Raw genomic sequence first — 27,659 nt, 5'->3', positions numbered from 1 at the left:
AAAAGAATAAAACATTTGCAAAACATGGCCTTTAGCGTCTTGTCAACATGGAAAGACCTCGGTTTCCTCAAGGAAAACAAGATATCAGTATTTGTGTCAAACCCAGCACAAAACTACTGTTTGTTCAAAAGGTTATTTAATTTAGTCCAGAAATGCACTAAAGGGGAGTTACAGCAATACGACCCTCTCAGTCTCTTTACATCCTGACCATACACCTCCATTTACAGAACTGCATCTGGTTTCACACAGTAATATGTGTTCTACGGCATCAACAAAGCTGTTCCACTTAACAAATAGTTTGTATTTACAGCTGCTACAATGAAAACATAGGTAATAATCACGCACTGCCAAGTTATTAGCTTGATGATGTACCAAACCTACCATTGGCTTGCACTAGCATTTTGCTAATGAATGGAACCTTTGCCATCAGTGTTGCCGTAAACAGTTTCTTGCCAGACACAGTCTTATTGCCTGCCAAGAATTCATTTGTATTCATTTGCCCATGGTAACACATTTGAGATGCTACACAGTCATATTTGGAGTTCTATAAATTTTTGTTTTGGGAGTTTATGTATCCTAGGCAAGAAGTGAAAGCCTGGACTTGTTTCAAATTCCAATACTAGAGCACAGTCCAACCTGTCTATGATGCTTTCTGTCTAATATGCTTCATCGTGCTTTTTAATACCCTTTGTATTGTTCTGTGTCAGAACTGCATCTGTGATCGGCAAAATTTCTATGGCTCCATGTTTTTCTGCCCAAGCATGTGCTTGCATTTATTCTTGCATTCAGTTTCACACAAAAATAGTCCCAAAGTAACATAAGTAGTTAGTACGATTTTCACTTAGCTTTGTTCCTCTTTTGCAATTTGTGTTATGGTCAACATTGTACCTTATAACTGTATTAATGTTATTCTGTATATTAGGTTAGACTTTCAGAGTATAACTATAATTTTCCTTCAAATTTAAGTTGAGTTAAATGAAAGGGGATGAGTCACAGTCTCAAAATGAAGAGGAGAAATCAGGTTCACATAAATCTTTTAAGTGAACTATCATAACTACTAATTATTTAGCTTGGTCTCATATTTTGAACTTTGACTGAAAGAGGCTCAGAGCAAGCGCTGATTTAGAAGAATTGATTAAGAAGTAATTTAAACTTACAATAAAACATAAAAGAAATCTCCTTCAAAAAATCTCTCAGCCTGCGTCCTTGAACTGGCTGTTCTTTTAAAGCAGTGAGGTTGGTAACAAGTGTTGCAGAGTCACACACCCACTGACTGTAAAATGGCCAGAAATGTCCTGGACATTTAGAAATAATAGCAATAATGACTGAAAAGCACTCAAAGACTGCACACTCTTTCAAGGCCGCACAATTCTGAACAAAATTATAATGATAGAAAATTCATAAAATGTGAGTGAAATCTGTTAATACATTTTTGCGATACCATGCTCACAAACAAACAGACAAAGAAATGGGACTGAAAACATTTTGTCCTTGGTGGGGCTTAAAAGAAGAAAACAAGGGAAAGATATTGCCAGAATGCAGAATCTCTGCAAAGCGACACAGAGTGCCAGGGGCCCATAAGTAATGATTGAGTAGTATAATTTAGGTTAATGCTATTTCAATGGGGAATCCTGAACAGTCCCCTATTCATCATTGAGTACTGTGGTTTATGCTAACCTGCTGTCTGATTAACCCTTGATTTTAGTGTTTTTACAACAAATTTACCATGAAATTGCTGTAGATTTAACCAAACATTCTTAAGTATAGTGTTCAAACCTATTGCTTGCTGTGGTTGTGCATACCAACGGGAATGATGTAATGCTTCTGTTCAACCTCTGTGAATTTGAACAAGAGAAAAGTGTCCGAGCTCATTATTGTCTAATGAAGGGACAAGATTTGAGTCAAATTGTATTAGATTAAAAATAGAATTACTGACTTCAACCACGTAGCATGATTACAGTATAATGGTACCATAAGAATGAGTCATTAAACTAGCAGAGGAATACCTATGATACTGTATCATTAGATATCTTCAGTGTCCTCTAATACCATAGAATATCCTCTAACAGCACTTCATTTGGCTGAGATATCTACATGCAACGTGTGTACTGAAACTCCTTTAATGTGTTCAGAAATTGGTTTTCCTCTTTTCCCACAGTGTGGATAAGCTCAAGTGATTTGTCTCTGTAATTACCACCTTAATTCTGCAGCAGCAGTCTGAAAACCTCCTTGGCCTCCTCTACAGCAGTACCATTATAATATCTGATTTCAGTGGTCTAACACACACCCACAATAAGTGGTAAATGATGCAGAGTTGGTCTCCCTACAGCGAGGAATTCCCCGACAACTTAAATGAATTTTCAAAAACCCTTGTGAGCGTATTGTGTTTCATTTTAAGGGTAAATTAGTCTAAATCAATCAGCACAAAAATAATTTCCTTCACCAAGAAAAAGCAAAATGCCTGTTGTCCTTTGAGTATTATCACAATTTTTGGACAAAAATAAGGGAGTTTAGAGTAATCCTTCTATATCACCTGTCAACTAAGTACCTGAAAACTACTGCTCCACCTTTTTGATGGAACGGAAAATTGCTTTATTGTTTTTTGAGAAGTGGAAACTAATATTTTCGAGAAAGTTCGAGATTCAAGTCTTGATTAAATGTGTCTTCTTTTAGGAAATGTAATTATATCATCTATTAGACGAGCAGATTTCCCATGTCAGGTGAACAATGATGTCCTTTTCATGATAGCTCCCTCTAGATCCCAACTGTCATTGCATGTGACAACAGCACCGGTTCCCACATTTTAGTCCAAGAACATAGTTTTAGTAACGTCTTAATCAGTGCCGTTCAGTGACAGTTTGACACCAAAAAGATGCTTTTGTTTTTCTTATCAAAAAGTGCTTTTCTACAATCAGCCTCTTGTTTTTGTTTCCCATATCAGAATTGCTTTGATAATAATGATGCTCAACTAAATTTAGGCATCAAAATGCCTTGTGGCTCCTTTGAATAACCCACAAATACTGCACCTTACTGCAATAAGCAGTGGAGGTGCAGTAGCTCTTGTATCCAAGGATGGCCATTCCACTTATATTAAATCCAATCCATGCCAAGTACTGTGTCATTTTATTAACCTGAGCCAACTCTTTGTAAAAATTGTATTTCAAACATTATCTTTGCTCAGAGAAATGAAAGGTCATAATCCTCTGGAGCAAAAAAAAAGAAAACCAGGGCATCAAATACACAACTACTGATTTGTTAATTGGCTTCTTCTAGCTGTTATGTTGTCTTTTGAGTGTAATGAGGATAATGTGGTGTGAGAACAGAAGTAAGGCATTTTCTTATTATCCCTAATGCTTCAGAATTCCGCTGTTCTTCAGTCTGTGAGCTGCCTTGGTGTTAGAAATATATCATACTTAATATTTTTCTCATCATTGCTGCTGTGATATTAGCGAGATCTCAAGAGCCCTCCGACATATTTCATACATATATTTTACATGTTTTTCATCTATCTTTTTTTTTTAATGTTTTATCCTTCTGATATGTCAAGATGATTTCCCTTTTATTCAGATAACCCAATATTCATCCAGTATTATCTGTCAGACGACTTCACAACGTGTCACTAAAAAGGCTGCAGCATTTCAAGTGATTCTTACGATAATCTGAAATATAGTCAATGGATATTCCACGTCTTCAGCGCTATTGAGACGAAATCAGTGGCAACACAATAAAATCGCAGATAGCAACAGCCCTACCTGTGCCGAGTCGACGCACCCCTGTCATATAACTGCAATGATTCGACACCATGGACAGCGACAATGGTGACATACCATAGCAAGCAGAGAAAATGTGCACACGTTCACCTACAGCAGAGCAGCACAATGCAGTCAGTGGGAGAAATAAAGCATAACTCACCATGAGTGTAATTGAAGAGTGTGTGGATCAGCTTCAAGATAAATACACTCACTAATGCACTCGCAGGTAAAGGTGTCTTTCCAGTGCCCTCATTGAGTCACTGGCTGCTCCTTCCTACTGTGAAGTAACGTTGTGGCAGATCAATACTCTGAAAATGTTCTTCAGGTGTTTTTGTTGCACTTGCTTTGGCCATAAAGTGATCTCCAGCTGCTGCAGTAAGTGACCTGGTTTCCCTAAACAGGTTAGCTACTAATGTTTATAGTGAGCCAACTAAATCTTTCACGTGTTATATGCTGCCGCAGTAATCATCACCCCAGTGGACAAAATCTGCACAATTTGAAGTTCCACCCTGTCATTTTACCCCCCAAAATAAATGTATGAAGTTATTAAACACTTTTGCATTAAAATTTTGTATTATGTCATTTGGACTTTTACCTGATGCTTAAATACCATGGGAAGACTTGTCAGTTGTCACGAGTGATTTCTGTATGAGCTAACCAAAGAAATTGTCTCTTTTTGTTTATTTTTCAAAGGAACATAATTTGTGTTAAACCAACATTTAAAGATAAAGGACACACGCCCTCCTTCTGAAGAATGTATTCTGGGTTATATTACTATACTTTGAGTCCTTATTTATCTTGTTTGCACTCCCCAACTAGAATCACACTGAGCTAAACCACATGTGGTTGTCAGCAGGGGTAGGGCCAAGTCAGGGTGGACGTGTCACTGCTGTTCCAAGCCATTTTCAGTAAAGGCACTCAAGGCCAAGGCCTTTAGACGATATCTACGGGTGAAACTCAAGCACTGCCAGCACCACAGTGAAATCTCACAATCACTAAAGTGGTTTCAGGCTGAACTTGAGTGAAAACTCAAAGTCAGGCCGTTGAGGTATTTAATGTGCTATGTATTTATTCAGCTTATCTGACAAAGATTACTTTAGACCTTTTTGTTGTATTACATATTCCCAAAAGCTCCACCCTTTCAAGGATGGAAAGGGAGATGTGAGACTGATTTTCAACTAATGACATCTGGAGCTTGTCAGTATAAGAACTACAGAATACTATACATACATGCTGTAAAGGAATTGCCATACAGTATTTCTTTTAATGTACTTTTCTTCAACTTACACTCCTCTGCAATGCAAGTGGTCTTTTCAACTTTCCACCTTAAACAAAAGTGAATCAAAAAAGTTGCTACAGTGTTGCAATGTTCAATTTCTAATGAGGCTAACTATCATTTCCCAATTGGACAATAATCACCTAATATGTTTGCTGTGCAGTAACTGCAGTGCTCCATCTTATAGGGCAGTATATGCTAAGAGAGGCCAAGCACAGGGCCCCCTAATTTCTCTTTTTGTGATGTGTTTTTACCAAGAGAGCATGCAGAGAAAATGTTACCCAACTGAGGTTAAGCGCTCTCATTCAAGAACAAACTTTTGTATACTCACTCACTCACTCACTCACTCACTTTATGATAAAGCTTTATTGAAGGCTACATGGATGTGCAAAACACAATTTCAACTAATAAATTACAGATCGAGAAAACTGCTTGTGTTCCTCTCAGTTATTTTATAATGTCTCCATCTGATGAGCACATATAATTGCAAAAATATGGCGAGATGCTATAATAGAGGTCCTTTGGCAAATCGGAGATGATTATTGGAAGCCATGACGTTAGCTGCGACATCAGTATGCAAATTCACCAGGTAATTTGTTATTGTGCCAACATTAGAGGTATTCCATTCAACAGAGCGGTGGTGAGGAGCAAAACAAAAAACAAGCACAGACAATTGCTTGCTCCGAATGGACAGGATCATCATCAGATCAGCATGATGCTGATAGCGTCTCAGCCACATTCTTACTAACAAGGATACAATAATTTGTTCACAAAAATGTGGAGAGCTTGTTATTCTTGCTGTAGCTCGTAACAGTGAACAACATGGCTAAAAAAAAGTTAAGAGGAAGTGAATGAACTTGGGTGCGGATGGGTCAATGATTTCAGAGATGTTGATAAATCAATACTGCTGACGAATAATGTTTCAGTTTGCCTCTTGTGCCCTGTCACCCTGTCCTCAGACCTGTGGCTGGAGTCGCTATAGAAGATTTATTTCTTGATGAAATGCTGGATGATGGAAAGGTAGAGTGTGGGCACAAGTCTGTGTATTTAAAGACATGCTTTAAAGATAAAAATGGAGTAAGATGTGGCATTCTACTAAGATCAAGTCCCATATAATAATCAAGTAAATGCTACCATACTTTGTTTTGCTTTTGACTGCATTATATTTCCAGATGTTAGTACCACTGGAGATCTATTAATACATCTGTTCAGCCCAACTAATTTTACAAACAGCTTTGTTTGCTACTGGAAAAAAAGGAATCAGTTCTCACTGTGAAATACCTTCAGTCCAAATGGTCAACATCAATAGATGAAAACAAATTATTTTTATATGACTGAGGAGCTCTGTGCCAATATGCAGACAGCAAGATCTTTCCACTCTGTTGGCTGAATTAATGGTAATCATCAACATGAATACGGCCCATGAAGGACACTGGTAGGAGAAGCCTGTTTAACATGTCAGTATTCACATACGAAATCTAATTAGCTATTATAAGATAACAGGTTTTTTTCCCTTCTTTGCATGCAGTGAGATGTCACATTGTCCTTTCAAATTGTAAAGTGGGAATACAAATTAAATTAACGTCATAATATTGCAAGGACAATTTACAGCATCCTATTCATAGCATTTGTTATTTTTACCCAGTGACAGGCTGAACACATCTGGGATGTCTGATGTGTTTGAGAAGTAGAAGAGACGCAGTAATGCATGCCATGGAATAAAGTGGGTTTTCGCAATAGCTTTTGGAAATCTTCTGCCTCGTCTTTTAGCCTATTTTTCTCACTGCGAAGGTTGGGAAAGGACAACAAAGATGTCCATCTTTTTTAGCTCAAAGCTTTGGCAAGAGCTAGAAACAGGAAGCCACAAAGTTGCTTCTCTGAATGTGTGACTAAAAAGCATCATTTCATCAATGTACTTCAACATCAAATCATAAAAAAGCAGCTTTCAAAATATCTTAAAGGGATTAAGCATCAGAAATAACACGCCTTTGAAATCAATCATTTTAATCCTATAAGTAATAATACAGGTTGTAACAAGGTGATTCACAGCATATAGAACAGCATTTCAATGGAATACAATTGAATCGCATAAAACAAGCTAATAATAATTTTTAATTAACTGTAGTTAATTAAATTCAGAAGGTAAATTGCAGCATAAGAGCAAACGCTCTAAAAAAGGAACCATGAGCCAATTGAGAGAGTGAGAGAATCTTCCAGAAAAATACAGAATAAGAGGCTAGGAGAGATCAAAAAGGACAAGTGTTAAATGGTTGTTTGCTTTTGAGTTTCTTAAAAGATGGTATTAAATAGAGCAGAGCATGAGTTCCACATAAGGGCCAATAAGTTAGGGAGCACGGTCACCTTTAGTTACTTTCCTAGATCCTGAATTGCTCAAAAAAATAGCTAAAAATAAAATGCAGGTAATGGGAAGTGGTAATTCTCAGCTGGGTTCCTTCTTTATTCTACCAACATATTTTGTGATTCCAACATGATGCCGTGGGGAGACCGAACGTTATACTTGTTCCAAGTTTAAACTGTGGATGGGTAGGTTTGATAAGCACAGGAGCTTTTAGCTTTTATCTGTTTCTGTGCGACATAAAGGCACACTGAGTTGGTTTTAAAAAAAAAAAATGTTTTTAGATTTCAGAAGCATATGGCACAAAGACTGGCACTGGTGAAATGGGAAATTGTGGACTTCACAGTGAGCACTTAAAAATCGTTTGGCTACACCAGCTCTTCCTGTCAGTGCTTGAACAGCGGTACAGTAAGCTTGTCAGGAGAGAACAGTCTCATGTGCTGACTGCCTCTCTCCACCTCACTGCCACCTTGTTTTGCCTGATCCGCCAATCTTCCGCAAGCTAATGCAAGATGACACTTTGTCACCAGAATCCTAAACTCTACCCACAATACAATTTGTCACCGCATTCAGGAGCCCATGACATTCATAAGAGCTTCCCTGTCAGTATCAATTTCAGACTTATTTTAAGGGGTCTGAGCCCTGGCATTCTCACCTACAGATGCTCAAACAGTGTCCCCAAGGTGCAGTGATGTTGAGTACAGCTGGTCATACCCATAACACAATATCTGGATTTGCTTTGCATGTTTCGGCTCGTCCCTCATTAAAATTGTTATTTTGAACCAAACAAACAAACAAAAACAAAACGCGAATCTCTGTTGTGCCTCTTTTGCACAATGTCGAGAAAGGTGCTTATAGGATTAGAATAACTCATACACGTCAACACATGCAATTATAATTGTATATTGATTCCCTACGCTTGTATTACTGACCTACAAGGCTGAAACTTTGCAACTGCAACCTCCAGTAAAGGTAAGGTCTGTCTAATTCGGCCCTGAAGGCAGAACTGAAATACAGGCGTAATGATGCGTTTATTAGAAGTAATTTCAAACCCTCAAGGAAACAAAGTAAATTAGGCACTAGGGCATTCACATCGTAACTCTTGACCTAGCCACCATTATTACTAACATTTACATTACTGTTCTCTGTATACAATGAGAAATGTAAAGAAGGTTTAATTGAAGGTTGACGTAACCTTTTCATGTGCAAAGTTGGACAATCCGTCTTAACGTTCTATGGGGTGCAATGCTCAGTTAACCTACTCAGGTTACATCACATCTAATACGACTACGTTTTCAATCTGCCTGCATTAGAAAAGCAAAGTAATGAAGTGAACATGGAACCTAATTAAAAGCTGACTAGGAATCTGTATGTCAGAAGGTCAGCAATCTGTCTCACTGTAAACTGGGCCTCATGAAATTAACCTTGTCAAGTTAGATTACATATGTGGTACATATGGTATATGGAGAAACGTAAATATAAGTAACTCTTCAATGAAATCGATGTGACTTTAAAAGGTGAAGTGGTAACCCTCTAAATTAGTGCTTCCCATAGCGAAACCTGGAAAAGTGATTATTTTTTTATTTTTAGATCAGTTTCCTGTATATATTTTTTTTTAATGTAGAAAGCAGACGGCAGCTCTGCCAACAGAAATACTTTGTCAGCAACTTGATTGCATTTACATGGTAGAGTGAAGCCAAAGCTGGAGCACATTAGAGAGCTAAGCCATGGGCACTGCTGAAATAACAGGCACTTCAAGAAATGCCGTGTGAGGAGACTTCTCAAAATCGACACCTCAGGAATGTAATTTTGTTTTCTTAACATGCCCTGAAATCATTGCTGCTCACCATGTTTGTTTCACCACCATCTTTGCCCTTCTTTGCTCACTTGCCACCCTAAAAATACTTGAGGACAATATGATAAGGATGATGAGCACTGTACGCAGCGGCAGATGGTCTAAATTATCACCTAAATCTTCAAGGGAAAATTCCCTTGTTGGACTTTTATACAGTGCAATTATGATGTTCGGGATATGACAGGAACAATTCAGAAGCACCGTAAATACAGTTTAGCACTACAGCCTAGACAGTGAGGCCATGATAATGTCTTTACTTTCTGATTTAGACAGGCTGACAACAAAATGTTTAGCAGCGGCGTTTTTAATGAAACATCGCCACTATTAAAAATGTGGCAGCTCTGGAAAATGCCAAGGTGACTTCCCCTCACTTCACATACTTCATAACAGAGCAGTTCTCCACAATAATATACATACACCACCAAGCGACAGGCTCAGAAAAGTCATGTATTGCAGATTACGTTTTGAATGTGTTTTAAATTGGATTTTTCCTTTGACCAGAGCAGTTTGTCTTAAAACAGTATTAATTAATTAATTGAAAGATCAATTTTTCTTTGGTCACTTGAGGGCAGCAAAACAAGCTGTGAACACGATACTGACATAAATTTACTTTAAAATGTCATTATGGCTAATGTGTTTGCAAACAAACACTTCGTAGAGCTGAGCTAAACTCGGGTGATAATTATCAGTAAGTTCATGACTACAAGTGACCCCTTTCACATTACAAATAGTCACATGATCCATTATGAATATACGATTATATTGATTAGTGCAGCTTTAAACACTGAAAAATGTCTAGCATGCACAATTTGTGCCATGTCCTTTAGTAGAGCCCACATTCAAAAATCCTCTTAGAAGTGGAATATGCTGATATAAGACATTTTTGCAATTTAAGTCATATTGGAGTGTATATTATCATCTGACATCCCTTGTGGCCCCATGCTGTTCTTGTGGAGAGAGGCTGTATAGCTGCAAGGTCTTAGGTTTTAGGTTATCTTTGCAGTGTGCCCCAGGAAGGCAAATCTAATGCTACGATGTAATCATATTTTCAAATTAAACAAATCCAAGTTCATGAAATCACCAGTGGCCAATGGAAATCTAAATCAACCAATAAAAGCTCAATTTAAATTGTGAGTTTGGATCATAGCACTGTGAACACAACAGTTGTGTGAGGCTGATTCATGTAATATCCCCTTCCCTCTGTCTCCACAGTCCCGCTGACACAGCAGCTGTGAGCAATACGTACACGTGTGTGTGCGTGTGTGTGCGTGTGTGTGTGTGCGTGCGTGTGCATGTGTGTGTGTGTGTGTGTGTGCACTTCTGCTCCTGTGTGTCTGTGTGCCTGTGCAGGTGGTAAGAGGGAGGGACAGTAATGCCTGTGAGCTGAATAACAAATCTAGCATACTGCACACCTGAGGAGCTGTCACTGTCATAATCAGCCGTTTATAATGCATGGCAGAAGGGGGACAGGAGTCGAGAGGAGGAAACGAGGACACAGTTGGTATCAAAGCTCTGTCTGTATTATATCCTTTTCTTCTTATCCTCTCTATTGCCATATGCCGAATTGAAAGGGCAAAGGTATCCTTTTTTTAATTTTCACTCTCGGCTCAAATTTCCTTCAAGTTATTGCTGAGCTCTCTCTCATCCACTGAGTCACCGTTGTTGCAAATGGAAAGCTGGATAGTTAGCTCTGCTTCCCCTCTGCCCTCATCCTGCCTCCTTCTTCACACCCCGTCTGGCCCAGCAGGTTTGTGTCCGGACACCTCCTCAAGAGAGCTCAAGGTGACACATGGTTGCTCAGGCACAAATGAGTGGCTATGTTCACGGGCCTCTTGACGACCGCCAGTTGGCCCCCACACTTTTCCCCTCTACAGTGGTACTAGAGACCATGACCAGTGGGTACAAACACCCCCCCCTTGAGCCTTATGTTGTTTCAGTGCGACGCTAATCTATGGCTCTGCTGTGAGGGCCACAGGAGCGGCAGTTTGACTCACTTCCAGCTCACTGACACAATCATTCATTGCTTATATTGGTGGGGGGGGCTGCTGGCTATTGTGTGTGTGTGTGTGTGTGTGTGTGTGTGTGTGTGTGTCACCAGAACAGTGCCTGTTAGACAGCCCGGCTGATATTTTTCTGCAAGGTCAGCAGAGACTTGGCCAAGCCAGCATCATGGAGGAGTAAATCAATGAAACCCAATTAGACACCACGAAAGGTGAGAGAGGAATTGAACTGCAAGAAAAGCACAGACTGAGACCAAAAGTGATCCTTGAGACTTTTTTTGTAAAATTACCTGAGAGCATTCAAACATCTTTGCTGTACTGACCCACGCACAAGCTCAATTATGTTTAATAGTGTGAAAGCTGATGTTAAAAACAAAATTTCTGGTGCCCGCGTCTCTCATGATTTGTGGGAGTTTCAAAAGTATTGTGTGGGACATGCCTTGTGTGTCTAAGCGTGAATTTGTGTGAGTCACACTGATGCATCACTCTGCCTCACTTTAACCAAACAAAGCTCCGCTATGACAATGAAGAACTTTTGATAGTTTTCATGGGTAAATATTGTTTCTGGTGAGGAGTCATGTGTTTGTGTGGAGGGCGAGAGTTAAGGCAATATGTCTCATGATCACCTCCTGTGCGAGCCAAATGAGGCACCCTTCGCTCTGAGCAACCTGCCACTAACATCTGCTGCTTTGGCCGCAAATGCCCTTGTAAGTTGTATAAATCCTGTCTGCTTATTGGTTTGAACCACTGTCTATGCTACAAGGAAGAAAATCCCAAATAAAAATGGTGCTACTTTTAAATAACCCATCTTTTCTTATTTAAATTATTAATATTTAGACTGGCAGGACCTTCCTTTACTGAAAGCGAAGGCAAGTCAACAGTGGAAAATCCATCACTTGGTGCAATGCAGACAGGATCACTAGAAGCAGCAACAATGCACTTTTAATGTTCCATATAGTTGTTATGGTGTTTCATTTTTACGCCGTTATCTGATTGAGATGAAAACGCAGCATTGTTTTTCTGAATTAATGAAATAAAAACAGCATCTTAAGCATTTGATAACCTGCTGACTGCTAATGAGCTGTGGAGATAGCATTATGCACCAGATAATAATCCTGTTCACATTGACAGGGGAAAAATAGATACTAATACCCACAGGCAAGTGTGTTGGAATAGGTACTATGGCAATTACCATGAATTAGGATCATATTTTAATCTCATTAAAACACAGTATATTAAAAAAATAAATAAAATAAAGCACAATGTTCTTTAATTGCTGTCAGTGAGAAAAGTTTCTCATCTGCTATGTTTAAATGTTACAAATGTTTTAGATAAACTGCCTATATGCCACCACATTAAAAGAATGATAATACATCTTAATTTCCCCCTGTTTCATTTATTATAGTGGCATATTAACTGGCTTGCCTTTTATCGCGCATTTCGCGATGATTTTAATTCTTTTAATGAACACACTGTACCTCTTTATGCAATCTGACAAACTCAAAGAGCATGCTAGCCCTTTGCCACCTTCTTAAGCCCACAGTAATTATTAACAGATTTTGGTAATCAGGCTTCTCTGCCATTTGCATGAAAGCAATCTAATAAATGTGAAAAGTGAACTCTCCCAGCTGAACACATTAAGATAACCACAAAAATCAAGCATTTATTGAAGTAACCTCTAATCTCATTACCTCTCTGATTACAAAAAAACAGTGTCTCATTCCCTCGCTGCCTCCAAAATTAAACTCTGGCTAAGAAAGCCCAGTGTGAGACAGAGGAAGGCGCACGGGTGGATAAGCAGCAGCAACAGCCCTCATATAAATCCATCCAGGCCCCTGCGTTCAGACAGGCTGTTGGTCCAATCCTAAATCAGACAGGCCGGGCTGTCACGACCAGAGACCTTGTCTCCTTGCAGATCAATAGTGATAAGGGGAAATAAATTTCGAGCTGCAAGTACTGAAGACACCAAAGAGGCACTCAGGTTGGAGCCCCATAGGTGTGTACACTGCAGTTTTGAACACTATGGTGGGGATAGTGTAAACTGGAAGCTGTGATGATGATTCGGTCAACTTAATGTGGCTTCATTAGAATAACAGCCAGCGACTGGAAAAGAAAATGTGATGCATTTGATAATGATGGTCGCTCTGTATGAGATGAGCTTGTCATTAAGGTGATGTTTACTTATTATGCACATGAGGATTTTGCTGTGCTTGTTTGAAGTAAAGTGGAATATGGCTGTGCACTGATTTGAAACATATGACTGATGATAATAAGCCCACTCTGAATAAGTTGTTTACTGATGTGCTTACTTGCAAGTGCAAGTGATTGTGTGTATCTGAGTATGTGCAAGAAGTTGACCTGTCATGTATAGAAGATAAAACGATTTATTCAAGGAAAACTTCCCAGTTTCACCCTGAAAACTCAGATAACAACACCATGGCCATTTATTACTTTCTCATTCAGTGCTGAAGAGGCGAATAGAACTGCACAGTTTGTTTTGCTGTGTCTTCAGATTCAAAGCAATCTGTATGGTTAATATTTGGATGGCAATGGTGGTCTGTCTGACCACTTTGGTCCAGTCTAAAGATGTCTCAACACCTCGGATAGACTGCGATGAAAGCTTGTACAGACATTTGTGGTCCCCAGATGATGCATCTTAAGGACTTTGATTATTCCCTGACTTTTTCCTCTAATGCCACCACGTGGTTAACATTTGTGATTTTAAGTGAAACGTTCTGTAAACTATCAGATGGATTGCCATACACTTTGGTATATGAACAAAACTAATGAAATTTCATCAGCCAACTTTGTTTTTACTTCTACTTAGCAAATATTAGCATGCTAATATGCTAAACTAAGATGATGAATGCATGCCTGCTAAACATCAGCATGTCAGAGCGTGCTCGCATGCTAATATTAGCATTTAGCTTAGAGCACCTCTGTGCATCCGTGCAGCCTCATTGAACCGTTAGCGTGACCACAGAGTCTGCAGTCAGCGATCCGCGGCGTAGACTCTCATTTTGTTTTCTTGTTGAAAAGAGAGTCATTTCATGTCCTTTAGTGCAGAATGCCATAATTGCTGTATTTTTGTATCAAAAGTCCTGCATATACTTTGTGAAACTGAATAAACAACAACATGCTGTTTTCATAATTATCACTGGATGCCTACTTACACCATTTTGAATTGAAATGGTGAACAAATTAACAAGAAACAATTAGCATGCAAAATTGCCCTTTGGACATGGTTTGTTTGAAAGAAAATACTGGATAAAAAGCGAACAATAAATAATTGAGACAAGTGCCTTTTTGCACACATGTGCCATTACAAATCAATAGCCACATTTTTATTGCATCACTAACTAAAGATGCTTTCTCCTCTCCTTGGGTTGCTCTGGAGTTCAACACAATTTGCCTTAATCAGGCAATCAATCACTATTAGATCTGTGTGCCACACCAGCACACAGCAGGCAGATGTGGCCCCAAGCAAAAATTACAATCCCTAAATTGGGGCAGACACACACTTGTATGAGCCCTGTGACTGAGTAGATGTTGCTACCAGAGCTCACAAAGCAGCATTTTTACTTTATTTGTCGACAAGGGGGTGGCGCCAAGCTGCTTTACTGACATGTCTTTTCACAAGCAATTACACTCGGTGGAAATGCACTTGCATGTCTCTGTCACTGTTTGTAATTTTGCATATAACACAATATAATCAGATCCTTCGTATGGTTGCACACTTTCAATAAAGTAATCATGCAATATTTTTTTTGTCAGAAACACCTGCCATGCACCATATTGTGGAGGATGACATGCTGTGACCTTGCTATAAAATACTTGGGAAAGCAAAATATAGCTTGACGAAATCAGACACGGTTTATACATGTCCAACATAGAAATACACCACAGCCTACATTTACTAATACGTGTGCATGTACAGTATGTGCACCCCATACAAACACCTCTCTATTCGGCTCCATTGTTCAAATGGCATTAGAGATTGAATGAGCCGATTTGGCACAAGAGGAGAATAATCAGAGCACTACTGAGGCCCTTAGAGATCTTTTATTGAATGCATGACAATGAAGCTTGATTGGAATTGATAATGGCTCTGAGGACTAGGTTGCTCCTTTTCACTCGCTAATTTGTTCCAAAGCAACCTTTGACATGCATGAGATTGCCAATGACAAAGTAATAAGCCAATAGTTGAGAAGGGGTCAAAATATGTGTATTTATACCAAAGGAGAATACATTCACCCCTACTAATTGAATCCTGAGGCTCAGTGCCATTTCAAAACACTGAAATGTGTCACTGTCAATTTACATAAGCAGCAAATAAATTCAAAAGAAAGACGCTGTGTGCACGTGTATCACTGAATATTGTCATCTATATTTGGCTTTCAGTAAGAAAGAAAGACTGAGCTCTGAATTACAGAATGTTGGAGTGGAAGGTGAAGCGTGTGATATTCCTGTATCAACACAAAGTCAGCATGAAGAAGTGCTGCAGATGTGAAAGTGCTGCTGACCTCGTCCATTTTTCTTCCAGTGCCATCAAGGCCACCGCGCTGCAATGCTTCACACTGCATCCAATTGTGCAGAGTAAAAGGTGTGGTATCAAGGGCTCCTCCAGGCCACCAGCCCTCGGACACCTGAGTTTATGAGAGTCAAAAGCGGTGTCAGCACTGCGACCAACATGCATCATACAGCTGCCTCACACATGCCTGCAAAACAACGTTATCTGTCCACACACAGGCAGCACAGGCCAGAGAATATATTAACCGTAGACCGCACATCAACATTGATGGTGCATTTCTCCTTTGGCTGCACATTTTAGACCATGCTAAATTCGGGTATATGCTGCACACAGAGTTCCCGGGGTTCCCATATTGGTCTTATGAATCATGCAACATGATATTGTTTGATTAAATGCACGAAGTCCAAATTGGATTCTCACAAACGCCTCCTCCCCTCCCTGCCTAGACAAGTACTGATGAAAGATAACCGCCTCTGCATTAATCAAAGAGATGGGGCATTTTGATCCCACTCTCAATTAGATTAGATTACATAAATTTAACAATTTGTACAAAATGTGATATCAATTATCAACAGGTCATTCAGTTTGATCTCTTGCCCAACTCTGCCACAGCAAACAAAAGCAGTGCACATTGAATCTGACTGCCTTTGGCAAAAACATGATTTTGTCATATTTCTTAATAGGTGAAAGTCGGCTGTGGGTAACCATGACCACAACAGTCTTTCTTTAATAGGCTAAGTACATTATCTTAATTTTGTTGCACTTTCTTTCTTCTTTTGATTGCATTCATTTCCACCAAAGAGACAGTCTAATTATTTTAAAACATGGACGATCAGGCGTGCTTAATCAATGATAAGAGTGTGAAGTGACATGAGTCACTTCAGCACTTTCAAAAACTATTCAGCCCTCTCCTCCTGTGCGTGTATGAATGTGTGTGCTGACTGTAAGTAGGATGTGGTAGTGCTTATTGTTTGTTTAGGATTACAACAGACTCTCAGGAGCGGGCGGTTTGATTTGTAGGAGAAGAGGGGAGAAGCATCCCTGCCATCACACACTCATATGTACCTCAAAACGCCAATAACTTGGAAAATAACAGATTGCCCAGGAGGAGGTGAACTAAAAGTCAGCACTTGTTTATTATTTGGAGATAAAATAAGTATTTTCTGTGTCTACCAAACTAAAATATCTCTGTCATAGATGCAATCTAATCCATACAGCCTAGTTAATTAGGTGTCAGCAGCACAACCGGGGTAATTTAACCTTCATCAGGCTGTATCACATGAGAGGATAATGCAAGGGAATTATTCATTGCATATTTTAGTGGAACATGAAAAAAGCTTTACTTACGGACTCTAGACTTAAGTGAAGATGAATGGATAGTATGCAAAATTTGAAATTCCATAGTGATAGAGTTATTTGTGAGACAATGAGCTTATTCGGCAGCGATGAGGGAGGCTGTGTGCCTGTATTTGTGTGCGTGTATGTGTGACAGAGAAAGAAAAAAACACACACACACACACACACATACAGACTTAGCACAAAAGCATTGACAATTAATAATTAATTAATTAAAAAATAAAGATCAGACATGCAGTAAACAGCAATTATCTAAGGACAAAGTGATCAAAATCTCCCACCTAAGGATCAATAGAGTCTCGGTTGCTCTTTATGCAAGCTGAGAGACAACTGATTGAATGCTGAATTACTAATGTCCATGACATTCGAAAAGCTGTTTTCCTCAGAGGAGTCTGGTGGTAATGGCCATAGAATTTAAATGGAAAACAATACGGATATACACACAAGCCAGTGCATCATAATCAGAAATAACACTCTTCACTCCAAACTTAACTTCAAAATGTTAATGCTGCCAATCCCCAGCAGCAGGTATGATAAGATTTCTATAAATAAGTAAGACATTCACACACAGCTACCTAACGTCGCTAACGTTTTGATAATTTGTCCTTATCAGATCTAGTTTAAATATAATGTGCAGTGAAACCTGATGACAAGCAAACAAACGCTGACCTCAAGCTGACCTTAAACTGTTAAAAAAAAAACCCCACTGTAGGGTGTTGTTATCTGAAATGGTGAGACTCTGTCTTTGGAGAGTTAATTTAATTTGGACAGGAAGGACAGCTTAGTGATATCTACAGTTTGAGAGCCATATTATAATTACTTGGCTGTTAATGTTACGTAGTTTAAATCAGGACACTAAATCCTTATCAGCGGTTTTGCATTTACTTCCATTTTTTAGGCTGATGGTTGAAATAAACATGAATATATTTTTCAAATACTACAGCCACATTATCTTTGCAGATCCAAAATAATGGGCTACAGCAGAAGAAAAAAAAAAGCAAACGTATTTTAAAAAAAACAAAAAAAAACATACCTTAAAGTGAGATAAGACCACCACAAGCTACCACACAATGTGAATGGACCTAACTATTATGTGTGAATATTCTAATAGTCTGTCATAGGGGATGATGGTTAACATGGGGGACCCCCGCTCCGTCCCAGCAGTGAAATTGGCTGTGTGACCAGTAGGGAGAGTCAGTGAGATGGGCGCTTTATAGACTAGTGGCTGGGGCTCTTTTTGTTTTTGTGTCGGACTGGATGGGAGGGAGCAGCAGCCTCAGTACCAGGCAGTGCTCTCCCTCAGTGCTCACTGGATAGACAGAGGAGGAGGCTGCTACATGCTGCCGCCGCCGCCACCGCTCCTGCTGCTCCTGCCTTTGTCGTAGAAGGGACCCTTTTTTTTTTCTCACCACTTGAGCCAGACGGATATTCTTTTTTTATTTTTCCTCGTTTCAGTTTCAAAACACGGATTCCGAAGGGGGAAATTAAGCAGTCACGGCCGTACCAATGTACTCACTACACGAGGGCAGCGGTCTGTTCCTGCTGGCGGTCTTGGCAGGACTGCAGGTAAATGTCATTTCAGAGAGGTTCGGAGTTCCACCGGACACTTTGGCTGCTTCTTGTTGTCTGCCGATGCTGTTTGTTGAGTTACGAGCCGCCAGCCTCCCAATGGGCACTTTACATGGCGTGCAGTTTGGAAACAGTGCCTTGAATACACCATAAAGTAGGTCTAGCACGGGCTGTAATTATTAGCTAACGGCTCTCTCTTTTTATTGTACGCTGGCGAGATGCTGTGTTTTTTTTGTTTTTTTTTTAAAAAAAAAAGCTACGCGCATTTACATTCATTATTTCATTTTAAAAGACTTGAAAAATCGCCATGACGTAGCCTTAATTATGAGTTCTCATTGCTGAATCTTTTATTGTCCGGAAGTTGGGCGATACAGGCCCACATTAACCCAGTTCCCACTTGGGTTATATTTAGTTTAGGTTTAATATTTATGTAGATTGCTGCAGCGTGTCCCCCCGGACAGTTAATTGCCTCTCTGGTAAAAAAAAAAAAAAAAAAAAGCCTTTTATGAGCAACAATCAAAAGTAACCCTCCGTAAAATAATGTGGTGCAGCCTAACTACATGTAACAGTGTTGCTCATCCCTAAAGATGGGAACTGACCGTGTAATTGAGTGTTTTTGTGGAAGGGATGTCTTTTCCTGACTGTGTGGCTACTTTGTTAAAACTGAGGCCCCCATGTGCAACCGAGAATAGCAGTTAAATAATGCAGCTTTGGAAGCTCAAGTAGTTGCTGCACAGAATTGGCGTCTGTGTTAACACTTATATGTACAAATGAACATCCTGGTGCCTTTGCTGTAACGTGCCAGGATTCCAGCTCTGCTCCTCCTCCTCCTCCCCCCCCCTTCCCCCCTCTTTCTGCAAGCATTTTCCATTTAAATTCCTCTGATTAAGAATGGCAAGTGGCACGGATACCCACAATGCTCTTTTTCATCACCGCTCCTCTCCTTTTACATTCTTTGGAGAGTGCATGTTAAGAAATAGGGCCAGGCCTGTGTTCCTAGGAGCTGAATCAGTGCCGAGGCTGTGATGGAGTGTATTTGGACGTGCTTCGGACACCACAGCATTTTCCCCAGTTGTGCTGTTGGTGATTTCTCACCTTCCTTTCTTGTTAAATCCAGTCTTTATGAAAGCACCGGCCCCAGTGATTCACAGATTTGTTTTCCTTTGCGACTTCCCCATCATTCCCCAAATCTTTTTTTTTTATATATTTTGCTGACACTCTGAGCGCTGAGAGTTTTTCTTACCAAATGAGACAAAAAAAACAACATAATATCGATTATATTCACAGCCTTGGAATGTCTTCAGACATCAGCAGTTGTGTCTTGTTTACTTAGACATTCACACATAATGTTCTCACAACAGTGGGTCGTTAGTATTTACTTTTTATTCCCTTGTTCCTGTACTTCAAAGTGGAGTGTTTGTCCGGAGCGGCTGTTGATCAGAGGGGCCGACCGAGAGAGAGTTCGTCATAACCCTACTCTGTGCCTGGGCCCCTCCAGGGGGACAAATGGAGCTTGTTCTTGCCTAGCCATGCTTTTTGGCTAATGCTTCACCCTTTTGGCCTCATTATCCTAATTGCGGTCCCTGCTATAAAAACAACAGATGCTTTTGTACAACTGTGGGGACTTCAGAACGTGACCAAGAGGTTTTAGGAGGCAACAGAGTGCATTTTTGAAGGTTGATTTATGACTCATTGTTGCCCCCCCCACCCCCCAACTCATCCCCTCCCCTCATTTCCCTTCCCCCCACCATCACAGATTGCAGCAGAGGGCAGGGGCACCCCACCATGCAGGCCAGGCTTCTCTGAAGATGTATACAAGGTTGTGCTGCCAGATATCACAGAGAAAGGACAGCCCCTTTTCAGCGGTGAGTGGTGAAATATTCCTAGTACTGTTTCGTGCTGGATGCTTGTTATGTCTGTGTTTGATTGTGCGTGTGTGTGCGTCGGCATGCATGTCAGCAGTGCGTGTTTGCCTCCTGTGTGTTACATTTCAGGGAGGATCAGAACAAGTCTGACATATTTAAACAATTAGCTTCAGTGTAGTTGTGTGGTATTGCAAGTCGTGTAGTTTGTCTTGTAAACCAGCTCGAATGTGGTTCAACTTTATATAGCTTCTGTCCATTTTGCTTACATGCTGTTTTTTTTTTTTCCCCCATCATAGCAGACACTTACATAAGCAGATTGTTAATTAAATGCTTGATCATATATTGTGGCCTAACAGGCTTGTGTTGCATTTAGCATTTTGTTGGGACGAATGTGAACTACTGGCTTTGTCAGTAAAAGTAGGAAAACTATGTTGATTGCACTTGGGACCCTTCTTGTTGCAGTGAATAAGAATACATCACTCATATTTTAATACTTTTGCAACTTTAATCAAGCAAATAACCTAGCTATTAAACATTTCATGCCTTGTGCAGGTGCATTGAATTATTTGCATTATCACATTTTCATCCTTCTATTTTGCATTTGTCTTGTGGCAATTTAGCATCAGTGCAGATTTAAACCATATGCAGGAAGTATTCCTGTCTGCGGCTTTAAATGCGTTTATGCCTAAAGGTCTCTGCTAGAATCATATGGTAATGTGTCCAATTGCAGTGTTGCACTGCTAAGCCCACTAAATGGCAGTAATAACAGCAATTTAAGTATCTCTCAAAATGTTTGTTAGAGCAATTGTCCTTCTGTGGCAAACCCAGCCGTCGTGGGTTTATATTTTTCTAACATACAACCTGGTGCAAACAAGAAAGTGAAAAATAATGATTTTTTTTTTCCAGTCGTCCATTACATTGCAGCAGGCGTGACAAATTCTGCCTCTTTGGAGTTTAATATTGGCAAAATGAGGATGCAGCTACCGTGAAACTGTACGCAGACCTACAGACGGTAATAAAAACTGGAATATATCACCAGTGTGCTATTAAGGAGGTTAGAGCCTTGAGGTCATTTGGACCAGAAAACATTCTCACTTGTGTTGGATTTCACAGTGTGTGCCTAAAACTTGCATGCTGCCGTTGGTGTGACTCAGAGAGGTGGAGGGGGAGGTAGCAGTGACGAGAGAAGAAAAGAGAGAGGAAAGAGAGTGCTTAGATGGGTGTGCACAGCTTTCACTGGGCTTTACCTTGTGCACAAGTTTCCGTTTGATCCTGCAGGTGATGGATTTCCCTCTGTTGGCTTGTGGATGAGCCGTGACCGGGGGTAATCAGGTTCCCTTTTGTTTGCCCCCGTCACTACCCCCTCTCCTCTTTTCTCCTTCCCCTCCCCCAGCGAGTTGTTGCTCTGTGGAGATTTCCTTGACTGAGAGGGGCACTCCTGTGTCATTGTAATGCAGCAGGGCTCAGCAGCGTGGGATGATGTTAATGAAACTGCATTCTCTAATGAAAAGCTCCTGTGGCATGTTTTGAAAGACAAAGCCCCCACAGTGTGGAGACTATGCCCTAAGTTTTTCAACATTGCTTTCACCATGCTGTTTTAGGATATTGTTTTTGACCAGGAGCTGAGGGGTTTTTCAAATTGATGTTTCGATAGCAGCATGTAGCGGGCTAATGCTTTAAGTTTCTTTGCATTTCATTAACTTTGTCAATTGTGCCCTGAGTGGCCTAGATGATGAATAGAAACACTTAGAGTGAATCTGGCTGGAATCACTTTATTTACCACACCTGAAAGTATGAACGCATTACAACAGAACACATTTGCTTTGCCATGTCATAAATAATTTAGTTGGCTAATTCCAGTATGCATTAACATCTCCTCAAGTCATTGGCGGGAAGTTTGCTTATTTGAAATAAGATCTGCTTGAATGTCTGTGTAAGACTATCGGTACATTGTGTAAGGTGTCAGTAATATGAGACCTTTAGTCATATTGTATTGCTTTTGACCCCAGAATATCCATGAGAGGCAGCGGGGGTGAGCTGTTAGGTATCCTTGTCCCATCTAATTGCTGTCTCTTCTTTGTTATTGATTAAGAGAATACACATCCTGAGGTCTGTAAAACTGGCTGGAAATGGTGGCAGTTCACATGTAAACAGCGGACATTGTATGCGACATCCTGTGGATATGATGATGGCAATTGTGGCCAACCAGTTAACATAGCCATTTGATTATAAGATTTAATTACATTCCTGGGGGCCTAAACTAGACTTTAACTGTTAGCTGGCCAAGTGATGCCCCATTGATTCTCAATAGATTTGTTAAAATGCATTTCTTCAAAGTTGCTTGGCAGAGCAGCACAGAGAAAAGCCAGGAAGGACAATTATTCTTCAATGAGAACTCCTCTCCAATGATCCATTAAAGGGAGGTTACGTTCATTGTTTGCACATGCAAAACCACATCCACAGGCTTAGGAGGTTACCACTGTCTACTCTCTGGGGCCCATATGACCTTGCTTATAAGGTTGGAATATTTACTCTGGCCTGATACCGACCGGAGAGAAATGACCAAACATGGTTATTTTTTATCAGACCATCATACAGATGGAGGCATCTAAAGACTTTAAACATTTATGCAGTGTTTCCTCTTATCTTGTTTAGTTGCTTAATAAAGTGACTTGTTTTACTTAAGTGCATTTAATTTCAGGTAGGCTTCAGCTGCGGGTGGTTTGCCTCTGGGTGTCTAATGGAATTCTGGTGGCTTTGGAGAGCTGACACACATTGTGTGTGTTTTTTTTTTCTTCAGATGAGGCCTTTCAAGCAGGGTTGCAAAGTGAGTCAGTCGGAGCATTATTCAGCAGAGGTTTCCCTCCCTAAAATCTGGGTTAATGAAAAGCCCAAAAGCCTAATTGAGCTTAATACACTCTCTTATGCTGCTGTTCTGCCATCCCTACCCCCAACCATCTATTCTGCTTTCATATTTCTCTCCCCCACCTCACAGCCCTGTGTTTTACTTCTTTTTCCTGACAACTATGTGAGCTTTGGTAATGAGAGAGAAATATGTGTGTAGTCTGCTTTAGCCTTGGTTCAAGTGCTTTAAATGTGAGCGTGTCAAAAGGGTCCAGTGAGCCGTCTCCACAGAAGAATTGGGGGAAGGAATTTACAGTTGACCAGTTAAATAATGTGATTGAAACAATTAGTGTCAAAGTCAGCAATGAGAACATGAACTGGGAAGCTTTCTTGGGCTATAAATACCTCAGAATTTTCAGTTAATCTATCATCAAGTATAATTACCTCTCTTTGCTGTGTTTGTTTAAGGCAAACCTTTTAAACAAACTAAATTTTACCCTTCTGACAAGAAAAACACCGTATTTGTGAAATCCTGAGTTTTGTACCGACTGAACTGAGTTTTATGTTGTTCTGGTTCTCTGCGCTCTGTTAAGATTCTGATGGCCCTGGGTACAGCTGGGGCCACTCAGATGTGTTTAAGGGGCCCCAGTGTTTGGTGAGACGTGACCCCTCTCGACCCTCTCCTGTAAACTGGGCCAAGTGCTCAGCTACATACTCTTTTTTTCCTGCCCAGAGATTTGGGGTGAGGCTGGTGGGGCCTTCCTGGTGAGTTATAGATGAATGAAAGACTGACCCAAGAGGCCGTGAACCGTCACCAGGGAGGCTGCAAATGCACAGCCTCCTACCTCGTGTTGTTCTGACCTACGAAGTTGAGCGTGCATCACTCTGCATAGCAAGTGTGTTAGTATTTTTTCTTCCAGCAGCATGATGGACAGTAAATAACGATTATGGCCCTTGTGGTATGGGCCAAGGACTATAAGGGACTGTCTCTGGAACATTGGAGAAATTCAATTTTCAGTAGCTTTGTTGTTTATTGAAATATTCAGTATAGGTTGATAACTTTGAGGAATAGCCTGGGACAGAATATCTGCTGAAGCCCAGAGTGTCTGCCGTTCTGATCTTTGTGTTGGGTGTAGCCGATGAGGTCTGCATTGATGTCTGTGCCAATGCTGAATAATTCAATAGCCAAACACGACTTTCTTAATATTCTAATCCCAGTTCAATTTGAGGTCCATAAACACAGAGGAACCGTCATACAGCGGATGAGAAAAATGAAGAGCAACGCAAGACGCTGTGAAGCTCTTCCTCTTCGATTGTATAGCGGCAGCTGCATGTTTAACATATTCTCTTTGTCATTGTGGAACATCAAGAGCAACCCCATGACCATCTTTCTCTTTTTAGGTGGAGTTCAGACTCAAGCTCTCCTTCATTTTTATAAGCTAAGGCAGCAGTTTCACTGTAAGTTTGTTCGTAAGAGCAGTTCATTGCACCCATCCCCCCTCTTTTTTTCTGAAAGTGGATCAATGAGTCCAGGGTCTTTGTTTGCAGCGATCAATATGTTGTAATGAAGGCTGCGCTCCAATTCCCAGCTAAAGCATCACTGGCAGGTTGGGTTTGAATTTGTTTTATTCTTTATTGTTATGAGCCTGCATAAATTTATTTTCATCTCCCTGTCACTGTATCTTTTTTTTTTTCTTCCAAGGAGCGACATGGCCTAGATAACCACCACATATTGTGACGGCAGATTGAGACTTGGCAGTATATGATTTTGGGAAGTAACCTTTTGATGCTGTTTGCCTACAGTATAACAAGGAAGCAGAGCTGGCTTGGTGTTAGTGGTAGGTCCACCACAGAGCCATTTGTCAGAGGATCACAGCTCCGTAGCAATCCTAAGGCTATATCGAAAGAAATCAAATAATAACGTTAGTGTATTAGAGCAAGTGCACCCGTCTGTGGCTAATTTGTGGGTGTGCTTCCTGAGCCTGCTTGGTGGCATGACAGGATAGGGCATATTTTATTGAAGTCTGACCTTTTTAAGTTCTTAACCAAACCAAAATAACGCCCCTCCCCGTATATTTGGAGGCAGACAGGTACTTCAACAATGCCTAAATGTAGATAAAGCATTTTACAGAGGACTGACATTATCATGATGGCTTCTCATCACCTCTGTTCATATCACTCTTATCAGCCACAGACCCTGCCCTCTGCTATTGGCACCTAACAGTGTGTGTCTCTGACATTGGCCAGTAGTTAAGGTGTCCCTTTTCTCGTGCCTGTGTGAGTGTGTGGGGGGTTTGTCCTTGGCATATAATTAGCTTGTTCAACCCAGACAGCTCTTAGAAGTCTACAGACGGCTCCTGGTAACAGACACTTCTATAACTAACTGTAGGTAAACACTAGCAGTGGGTTTATACAAATCTGACTGACTAGATCTATCTACTAGTATGTAGATTTGTTTTGTCACATGGTTGTGTTTAACTAGATTGGCCAAATCAAGATTTCTGGTTACAGATCTGAAAGGCGTGCCCTCCATTGTATTGCTCCTTTACACAGTTGTGTGAAGGTTAGAGGGGTTTTATAGGTTATTTGGCTCCAGATCACATCTGGGCTCCTCCATCCGTGATGCCATAAGGTTTTAAAATTGATGTGTGTGCTTCCATCTAAAAGACTGTCAAAAGAGAAAAGATTTATTTATTCATCTAAAATAATACTTTCCTGTTTGCACTTGATCATGACTGAGAGGGACCGGAAATAATTCTTAGTAGTCTTTTGGTGTGGTGTAAGTTGTACACCGGTTCTGATGTGTTTTATTTATTATTAAGAACACCCAGGAAGTGCATATGATGACCCCACTGTGTAATGAGGCCGTGTATAAATAGCCGTATTGACCTGACTTTCTGCATATATGCCCCTTTATATCTAGGCTAGTGTTATTTTTCACAAGTGAAATACTAGAACTAGTGTAGAAAAGAAAATGCCAGCTTGCACCTAGAAGACAATACATCAGCACTATGGAGTGAATTGTTTACTTTTCTAGGGACTGATTTGTGGATTTCACTGCCATTTTTCTTCTGTGGGACAGCCTTTTTTTAGCTGGTAGAGCAAACAACTCCATATCTCTTTCACAGATCCCGTCTCTACAAAGACAGCTCTGTTTTCAGCGTTGCCCCAGCTGTTTATTGTGCAATACCTCAGTTCGATTTTGCCCACAGTTTTTCTCTGTGCCGTACTTCTCATTATGTTAAGCTAGAAGAGGGTATAGAGAGCCATGGCTTCACATTCTCCACCGGTAGGCATGTGAAGGTCAGCCACAACTAGTCCCCCACTACTTTCTCTCTCTCGTTAAATCTTTTGTTCGTAAGGCAATGCATTTAGCCTCAGCTCCCCTGCTCTTAGACAAGAGGGCATTCACTGGCTGCCCCAGTGTAGATTCAACAGCACTGAATGACAGACAGAAGGCAGACACAACGTCGTTGTGCGTAGGGTCAAACAGGAAGGCTAATATTCAAATTAATTAGATAGTTTTGAGCACATGAAGGAAACAGAAACAGAACTAGCTTTTGTTGTGTTTAGCCTTTTCCAGTATGTGAGTGACACACATACTCCACATTTTTAGACCTCATGCTGTGTTCAAGAGAGTACATGAATTGGCACACTATTATTCCTCAAACAACAAAAGAGAAATTTGAAGCAGGGACACGTTAATTGACCCAGATACTGTAACCATGTTCACAAAGACCAATATCCTGCCTGGGAAGACATGTCCACCTCCTGTGGGCCACGCCAACTATTGTGTTCCGGAGAAGGCTTCAATTTCAACGCACCAGCGCTTCTCTGGACACTAGCCTCTGATGAGCCGCTAGGTCGTATTCTGTGACATTCTCCTCTCCCTTTATCCACCCCTCTGTCACATCCACCACTCCCTTCCCTTCCTTCCCTTCCCCCCTGCCACACGTGGGCTGTAAGATGGAGGAGCTCCCTATGTCTTAATTGAGTAATGCAAGGACAATACTGTAGCATTCAGCTCTTTTATTCAACAATAGAGTTTGTCTCTTGGAGTGACCGTGGGTGCTTCATGGCTCCAGTCACGAGTGTGATGTTCAATTTTGGTAATGTTGCTAATATTTTTGATAGATGACTGTCTGAGGTTTTGTGGAGTTTATTTTTACACTAACTTGTGCTCGGTGTTACGCGACTGTCGGGTGGCCGAATATGTATAAAGGTCCTGTGGGGTGTTATTTCTCCTTTTTGCTTG

At 40.5% G+C, this 27,659-nt stretch overlaps 1 protein-coding gene across 1 annotated transcript in view; it reads left to right on the top strand.

Moving 5' to 3' along the window:
• Positions 1–18,603: 18,603 nt before the first annotated feature.
• Positions 18,604–27,659, top strand: part of cdh2 (cadherin 2, type 1, N-cadherin (neuronal)) — a 57,639-nt gene continuing 48,583 nt past the window's right edge. The window contains exons 1-2 of the mRNA XM_070845039.1: positions 18,604–18,692; positions 20,452–20,560. Coding sequence (XP_070701140.1) covers positions 18,633–18,692; positions 20,452–20,560 — 169 coding nt within the window. The 5' untranslated portion in view covers positions 18,604–18,632. The remainder of the gene's footprint in view (positions 18,693–20,451; positions 20,561–27,659) is intronic.

The sequence above is a fragment of the Pempheris klunzingeri genome, chromosome 15 (assembly GCF_042242105.1).
Source record: "Pempheris klunzingeri isolate RE-2024b chromosome 15, fPemKlu1.hap1, whole genome shotgun sequence".
In the NCBI taxonomy this organism is placed as follows: domain Eukaryota; kingdom Metazoa; phylum Chordata; class Actinopteri; order Acropomatiformes; family Pempheridae; genus Pempheris; species Pempheris klunzingeri.
This window is presented reverse-complemented; position numbering and strand designations above follow the sequence as displayed.